The sequence below is a fragment of the Mycteria americana genome (assembly GCF_035582795.1).
Source record: "Mycteria americana isolate JAX WOST 10 ecotype Jacksonville Zoo and Gardens chromosome W unlocalized genomic scaffold, USCA_MyAme_1.0 Scaffold_33, whole genome shotgun sequence".
NCBI lineage: Eukaryota > Metazoa > Chordata > Aves > Ciconiiformes > Ciconiidae > Mycteria > Mycteria americana.
In genome coordinates, this window is record NW_027445439.1 from 1407321 (window position 1) to 1416171 (window position 8851).

Below are 8851 nucleotides of genomic sequence, written 5' to 3' on the forward strand. Positions count from 1 at the left end.
GTGAAGACATTTTTCCTAATATCCAATCTAAACCTCCCCTGGTGCAACTTGAGGCCGTTTCCTCTCGTCCTATCACTTGTTAATTGGGAAAAGAGACTGACCCCCACCTCACTACAACCTCCTTTCAGGTAGTTGTAGAGAGCAATAAGGTTTCCCCTCAGCCTCCTTTTCCCCAAGCTAAACAACCCCAGTTCCCTCAGCCGCTCCTCATAAGACTTCTGCTCTAGACCCTTCACCAGCTTCGTTGCCCTTCTCTGGACACACTCCAGCACCTCAATGTCTCTCTTGTAGTGAGGGGCCCAAAACTGAACACAGTATTCGAGGTGCGGCCTCACCAGGGCCGAGTACAGGGGGACAATCAATTCCCTACTCCTGCTGGCCACACTATTTCTGATACAAGCCAGGATGCTATTGGTTTTCTTGGCCACCTGGGCACGCTGCCGGCTCATATTCAGCTGCCTGTCGACCAACACTCCCAGGTCCTTTTCAGCTGGGCAGCTTTCCAGCTACCTAATGATTATGTAATCATTAGGTAAATTTTAGATCCAAGAAATTTTCATTAGTTTCCAGTTAAAACCACAGAACACTATTACATGTTACAAAATTCCACATTTTAGAAATTTATAAGACAACTGGAGATGAAGTTCAGGAGCTGAGTAGTTGATGAGTATGTAATCCTTCTATACTGAACATGCCTCAGTTGTGGGGGGCAGGGCAGAAAGGGGACTGGTTTTCTGAGTCCCTAACCTCTAAAATTTAGAGCATATTCAGACTTCTCTGATTGGCTTACTTGAATTGCAAGTTGTTTGTGAAAAACCTTGGGCTGAGCTTCTATCTTGATATGACAAAAACAGTTAAAGTAGTTATACTTCTTCCTTTCTTTCCATGAATAGGATAAATGGTGTGTGGGTTGTTTCTTTGGATTCTTTTAACTGGACTGAATTATGGCCAAGAAGTTTGTGCCAGAATTATACAAAATTTTGAGAAACAGATTCTATAGTCTTGATGAATACCTGCAATTGGTTCTGTAACAGATCAGTGGAAGAAATCTTACCCAGTCATCATCTTAGTGTTTTCCTTATGTTTAGAGAGAAAATTGTAAATAAGACAAACATAAATGAAAATTGAAAAACGAGGTTAAAAAACAGATAGATTAAGAGTTGTCAAATATTTATCATTGTCTGAGAACCAGATTCCAATGTTATATACTATTTGATCAATGGTGACAAATTTGATCTTTCTCTGAGATGCAAGTAGGATGTATAGCTTGCACAAGTAGTAGTGGTTGGCACATTCTTAAATCAACACAGGAAATTGGATGTACAGTGAAACTGTCCTGTTGGTCTGCATCACTTCTTGAGGATGATGTGAAGAAAACATAACTGGAGTGTTTTCATGTCACAATTTTGAAGAATTTTGTTCATTATTACCTTTGGGCAGATATGAGCAAGAATCTTGTTGACACTTAGGACTGTTAAACTTCTGTTCATTTGACCTACAATATACCATTTTTCATATGTGTTTCTGAGGTTTCAAATTAAACTTATTGTTTCCACTGCATCAATAAGCATTTTTCATTCCTTATGTAAGCTTTTCTTAACTGAAATAAAGTCCTAGCTGTGGGTTTAATGTCTGTTTAAATGCATGTAAATAAATTTAATGTAATTATTTTATCCTCTAATCCTGACATAAAGCACTCAAAATTGAAGAATTACAAGAAGCTTTGCGGAAAAAAGATGAAGAAATGAAGCAAATGGAAGAACGATACAAAAAGTATTTGGAAAAGGCCAAAAGTGTAAGTGTCTGGGTTCCAAGTTAACAATCCTTCCCTAACAGGCTGTACCACATTTTCACTCTGTAGGAATAAAACTAAATTAAGTATCTATACTTGTGACTACTATCTAACCAAAACCCTTTGTACTACTTCTGTACACATATGTACCCCACTGATACAGATTTATATTAGAGTTACCAGACAAAGCTCCTTAAGAGTCACAAGTGCCAATTAATAACACAGTGATGGTGTTAACCCCTTCCTGATGTTATGGTAACCTGTTTCTTGGTGGAAGTTCTTCCAGGCTCATCAGTGAGTGATGCAGTTTGGCTGAAGTCATGTCCATGCTAGGGCTCACATGTTTTTAAAAGTTTTTTCAGCTATTTTCTAGGACAAACTTAAAAACCTCAGCCTTTACCAGAATTGTTCTTGAGTATTTGTTAGCACTCAAATGCTGCCTCTGATGGGTGCCGCATAAGAATGTAGTTAGTTGTTCCCCTCATCTTACTTAGTGGCAGAAACTTCATCACACATGCACTGCCATGGATTCTTCTTGGCTGTAGCAGAACTTTCTAAAATTTGCATTACTGGTACTCCAGATCCCTGAATCACAGCCTCTTTCCAGATAGAAGTAGTCCTTGAGTTCACAGTGAGGAGTGAGTTGAGGGGTAGCAGGTAATCCTTAGCTATAAAGAGAAAAAGGCTTCAAAGAAAGGTTTCACATGCTCTGGCCCCATGGCAGTGCAGAATGGGGGTAGGAACTGCTTCCTTGTGTCCAAGATATTGAACCTCCAAGGTCTTGCTTCCTCCTATCAACACTTTTGTTTGACAGTCCTGTTAGAGCGCATTTCAAATGATGTGTGACACTTCATGATTGTTGTTTAGAGATAGTCTCCATCATCCTGGTTGACAATTTAGAGCCTCTGTCTTATTAGAGGAGAGATGTGTTTGTATTATATGTCAGCCTTTTAAAATTAAGCATTCTTTTGTTTGACATTTTAAAATGTCATTTTACTTTATTATATTGACATGTTTTAAGTTACTTCTATGTCTCTTAATCTGCCTTATGTGGTTATAATACCTTGATGCCTTTTCCAACATTGAATTAAAAACAAACTGTGGTTTTCCTCTCACAGGTTATCCGCACCTTAGATCCTAAACAAAACCAGGGTGCAGCTCCTGAGATTCAGGCACTGAAAAATCAGTTGCAGGAACGTGACAGAATGTTCCATTCATTGGAGGTAATAATCTCCATGTTTCCCGGTAGATCTTTTGTGTTTCCTCATTTTGGGGTATAGACTGTGCTTCTCTAATATTTACTGTTCTCTGCAGTTAAACAATTTTAAATATATGGGGTTTGTTTTGTTTTAGAAAGAATATGAAAAAACAAAGAGTCAAAGAGAAATGGAAGAGAAGTTTATTGTTAGTGCCTGGTATAATATGGTAAGAATCTCCAAACTTAAAAACGATAAAAAGGTTAATCTTAGTTGTTTCTGTGGTGTCTATCAAGGTCTTCATTTATTTATATTTTTGTGTACAGAGTATTTTCAAATATATATACAGATGAAAGCATTCTCTTTTAGTTATCATTATATAACAGTTAACCCCTAGTGGAAAACAATAAACTTGTAAAGGCTTGACAGAGTTCATACTGAAAAACGGCAAAGTAAGCCTCAGTTCAGAATACAGAAAACCAAGGTGGTTGTTATTTTCAAGTTTCAAAACCTGAAGCATCACTTTGGGGTGGGGGGGAAAGGAAGCCTCAGTTTTCTTTTTTGTAATTTCAGACATTTAGTTACACTGTCTTCTAATACTCAAATTAATTCTCTTTGTTGCCCCCTCTCCAATCTTCTGCTTGTTTCTATTTCATTAGAGTGACAATGCAGGTAGTTTTGTGGACACCTGATACTCTTCTTGTGGCATTTACCAAGCTATACATATTTGGTTCTTTCATTCTGTTCACTACATATGAAAATGGGTGAGCGCAGGGTCAAGCCTCACTTACACTATTCAAAGCATAAGGGAATTGTATATAAGTCACACAGTGTTGGACCTTTTTGCAGGAAATTGTTCACCTTCAGCAAATGTGTTCAAAACTTACCTTTGATAGGGTGTGGCTGAGTACTGGGTTTGCGTGGCAAGGTTTTGGTAGCGGGGGGCTACAGGGGTGGCTTCTGTGAGAAGCTGCTAGAAGCTTCCCCTATGTCTGATAGAGCCAATGCCAGCTGGCTCCAAGACGGACCTGCCGCTGGCCAAGGCTGAACCAATCAGCGACGGTGGTAGTGCCTCTGTGATAACATATTTAAGAAGGGGCAAAAAAACCCTGCACAACTGCAGCCAAAGAGAGGAGTGAGAATATGTGAGAGAAAAAACTCTGCAGACACCAAGGTCAGTGAAGAAGGATGGGGAGGAGGTGCTCCAAGCACCGGAGCACAGATTCCCCTGCAGCCCGTGGTGAAGACCATGGTGAGGCAGGCTGTCCCCCTGCAGCCCATGGAGGTCCATGGTGGAGCAGATATCCACCTGCAGCTCGTGGAGGACCCCACACCAGAGCAGGTGGATGCCTGAAGGAGGCTGTGACCCCGTGAGAGCCCGCGCTGGAGCAGGGTCCTGGCAGGACCTGTGACCCCATGGAGAGGAGTCCACACTGGAGCAGGTTTTTTGGCAGGACTTGTGACCCCGTGGGGGACCCATGCTGGAGCAGTTCATGAAGAACTGTAGCCTGTGGGAAGGACTCACATTGGAGAAGTTTGTGGAGGACTGTCTCCTGTGGAAGGGACCCCACAGTGGAGCAGGGGAAGAGTGTGAGGAGTCCTCCCCTTGAGGAGGAAGGAGTGGCAGAGACAACGTGTGATGAACTGACTGCAACCCCCATTCCCCATCCCGCTGCACCGCTGGGGGGGAAGGAGGTAGAGAATTCGGGAGTGAAGTTAAGCCGGGGAAGAAGGGAGGGGTGAGGGGAAGGTGTTTTAAGATTTAGTTTTTATTTCTCATTATCCTACTCTGATTTTGACTGGTAATAAATTAAACTAATTTCCCCAAGTCAAGTCTGTTTTGCCCGTGACGGTAATTGCTGAGTGATCTCCCTGTCCTTATCTCGACCCACAAGCCTTTCATTATATTTTCTCTCCCCTGTCCAGCTGAGGAGGGGGATTGATAAAGAGGCTTTGGTGGGCATCTGGCATCCAGCCAGGGACAACCCACCACAGGCTGCTTTGAAACTGTTCTTCTGATAGGAGTCCCTGACCCCCCCTGAAACATGCATCTGTTTCATCATAGAGGTTAAATCATTTCACTCTGTCTTCCCTTGGAAGAGTTTCCTTCTTGCTGTTTTATGTTCCTGCTATGTTCATGAGTAGGAAAGTAAAATGGTGTTTAAACAGAGCATTTGAATCTTTTTGGTATTGAAGGCACTTTCAGGTGACCTGGTGCCCTTGTCCAACTACATAATGTTGGTCCCACTGGTAAGCAGAAGACAAGGCTGAGCTGAGATATAGTTCAGTAGCCTGACTCTCATGTGGATGCAGATGATTAGTGATAGCTTCACCTGCTTCTTCCTTTTAGTTAGTTTCTGATTTTATCCACAGCCCACCATAGCTTCTATCAGCTCATACTGGTCAGGGTCTTCCAGTCAGCATGCAATTTTCTTCTTTTCCCTGCCATTCAACAGTGGGAATATTTCATAGCTCCTAGCTTCTGCTAAAGACACAGATTCTCTCAAAAACAGACAATCACAGAATAGCTAAGGTTGGAAAGGCCTTTGGAGATCATCTGGTCCAACCCCCCTGCTCAAGCGGGGCCACCTAGAGCCAGTTGCCCAGGATCATGCCCAGACAGGTTTTGAGTAGCTCCAAGGAGGGGAGGGAGATTCCACAACCTCTCTGGGCAACCTGTTCCAGTCTTCAACCACCATCACAGTCAAGAAGAGTTTTCTTATGTTCAGGGGGAACCTCCTGTGTTTCTGTTTGTGCCCAGTGCCTCTTGTCCTGTCACTGGGCACCACTGAAAAGAGCCTGGCTCTGTCTTCTTTGCACCCTCCCTTCAGGTATTTATATACATTGATGAGATCCCCCCCTGAGCCTTCTCTTCTCTAGGCTAAACAGTCCCAACTCTCTCAGCCTCTCCTTGTATGAAAGATGCTCCAGTCCCTTAATCATCTTTGTGGGCCCTTTCTGGACTGTCTCCAGCATGTTCATGTCTCTCTTGTACTGTGGAGCCCAGAACTGGACACAGGACTCCAGATGTGGACTCACCAGTGCTGAGTAGAGGGGAAGGATCACCTCTCTCGACCTGCTGGCAACACTCTTTCTTATGCAACCCAGGATGCTGTTGGCGTTCTTTAGCACAAGGATGCATTGCTGGCTCATGTTCAGCTTGGTATCCACCAGCATCAAAATATGCTTCCACCACTTCTATTAAGTTAGTATTTTCACAGAGGGTGAATACAATTGAGAAGTACTCTTCTAGCTCAACTTCCGGGGGGGGTGGGGGGTGGGTGGGTGGGGGGTGGCTTTCCAAAAGGTTTGTCATAGCACCATGTGTTCATGTGTGGAAATACATGTTCAAGACCTGGCACATTGGGAGTCCTTTTCCTCAAGATTTACTACAAACTTGCATGATGATAAAAAGTGAACTCATTGAAAAGGCTCAGGAAGAATGTCTTAACCCCATTCTTGAAAATATAATGCTTGAAATTCATATCAGGTTAGCTCATATTTGTGAAGAAGAAATAATAAATTGTAAATTAGTTGTTCATCATTATTTATTGGTATTCACTGATAAGTTTCTCTTTATAGGGAATGACTCTGCATAAAAAAGCAGCAGAAGACAGACTGGCTAGTACAGGCTCAGGACAGTCCTTCCTGGCTAGACAAAGGCAAGCCACAAGCACAAGGAGATCTTACCCTGGTTATGTCCAGCCAGCAACAGCAAGGTAAAGAAGCCTTGCCTTTAGAAAGAAAATTGCTCTGTGATCCAGGCCACTTCTGTTGCACATGACATTTCTGGAAACTCAACCAGTATCCTATCTCTTTGTCCCTTGTAACCACTGTTATTTCTCAGTTCAAAAAGGGGTTTTATCATGGTTTCTCATTGTTCTAATGTATTTTGTTCATGTTTTTTGGAGTCTCTGTCACTTACTCTCTCTGCCTTTTTGATTGTGCAAAAGTTTTGAAAAAAATCTAGAAAAATGTTGTATAATAATGGAATCTTTAAAATTTCTATGAAGCCTTTTCTCATATGAAAAGCCTGACATAGGCTATATAGAAAACAAATTTGTCACAGTTGATATATTTGTGCCTACATGTATTATTATCCTATAATGTTATTGTGAAATGTATTTGCAGCCAAAAAACTTAATATTGGCAATGAGAGTAGCCTAGCCGCATCCTTTGCTATCTCATTTAGGATGTTTATGAGTTAAAAAAAGCAGAAAGCAAACAACCCCCCCCAACAAAACCCTAAAACAAACAAAAAAAACCTTAACCCCCCACCCATCTTCTCCTACATACAGAGGTTGCTCCTATTCTTGATGCTTGGCATTTAGTAGGGAAGTGGAATTTTTGCAGGCTTTCTTTTATTCTTCCCTAAAAATGGTTCCTATCTGCTTTTGTTTATCAGCTGCTGTTATGTTTGCTGACAGAAGAATGTTTTCAAATGGTTTCTTCCACTCATGTTGAAGTTTGTGTGTGTGTGTGTGTGTGTATATGCACATATAAATAAATATAAAAGAAAGTTTTAAAATATTCAAAATGCTTTAGTATGCTACAGCATCATTCATTTAAAAGAAGGCATTTATTTTAAACTTTTGTAATTATGGACTAACAGTACATAATAGATCAATACATTGAGGTCCAAATGTGTAGTGTGGAGGTTAATGTAGTCAAATTGTTATCCCCTACTAAAAGATCTATTTTTAACATATTAATTCAGAGGATGATTATATCAGTTGCCTTACTAATGGTACTAGCTTCTTGAGGCAAGTTTCTTTGTTGCTAACTGTTGAAAATTGACTGTTGTTTATTGTACTAACTTTGAAATATGTAACTGTCTAGTAATGTCTCACCCTTGTAGCACCTTTTTGTTGGTCAGTGGAATGGATGAGGGTGCCTATTATTAATTTAGGCCCTGGTCCTACAAAGTTCTGAGCATCCCCTGAGTAATTCTTAACTCTCCCTATCATTTATTTCAAGTAATTGATGGTGCTGGACACAAAGCACATCTGATCATTGGTTGTAATACATTTGCTCAGGGAAGAGATTCACAAGCATGCATTTTGTGGCAATTTCATCTTAAAGAACTTTTTAATCTGTTTTGCTCCTAATATGCATAGTCTAGTTTATAAATTTATCTTTTTAACATTATTTTAATACTTTCTCCAGTGAAAGCTTTTACTTTTAATATATCCCTTCAGATAAAACACACAATAGCTTTTACTTTAACCATCCCAAGATATATTTTAATCTACACATATCATGGAAAAGGCAAAGGATCATTTAAAACCAGCATGCTTGAATTAAAGGATAGGTATAGATGAGTGACATTTATAGAAACTGTTTTAAAGCATCAGCTGTTCATATCAAATCCAGGCTAAAAACCTGCATTCAATATGTGTTTGAAGAACTTTTACCCTTTTTCATTTGCATTTTTTTTCCAGCAATGCAAACAATGTCTTCTGAAGTCTTAGCACTGATGTATATGTTTGTCTACCACAATTGCTCTTTGTGCAAAGGAGCAAATATAATAATTTTTCTGAATGAATTTAACATTCCTGATTGACAACACAGCATTTATATATCATCCAAAGGAAAAAACCCAAGAATATTTAAAATTATCTTTTTACTTTTGGCTGGCTGGCTCTTCTTGTCCGTTACCAAACTGCCAAAATCTATTTGTGAAAGAAAGGGATACCAAGACTTTAATAGGAGGTTTTATCTCCTTGATTTGTCTACTAATTCAGTTTACTATTGCCATTAATTTAATGTGTCTAAAAGAATCTCAAATACAGTCTCCACACTAGAATAAAACCACTTGCTCTTATTATTTTATCATTTGTGTTACCATTTTGCTAAGGCTTCA

At 40.3% G+C, this 8851-nt stretch overlaps 1 protein-coding gene across 7 annotated transcripts in view; it reads left to right on the plus strand.

The window, feature by feature from the left end:
* LOC142403079 (protein Hook homolog 3-like) overlaps positions 1 to 8306 on the plus strand; it is a 131847-nt gene extending 123541 nt beyond the window's left edge. For all 7 annotated transcript variants that reach the window (XM_075489233.1, XM_075489229.1, XM_075489234.1 and 4 more), the window contains 4 exons: positions 1695 to 1795; positions 2911 to 3015; positions 3146 to 3217; positions 6571 to 8306. In XM_075489233.1, the coding sequence (XP_075345348.1) occupies positions 1695 to 1795; positions 2911 to 3015; positions 3146 to 3217; positions 6571 to 6711 (419 nt within the window). In that variant the 3' untranslated portion in view covers positions 6712 to 8306. The remainder of the gene's footprint in view (positions 1 to 1694; positions 1796 to 2910; positions 3016 to 3145; positions 3218 to 6570) is intronic.
* The last annotated feature ends 545 nt before the right edge of the window (positions 8307 to 8851 follow it).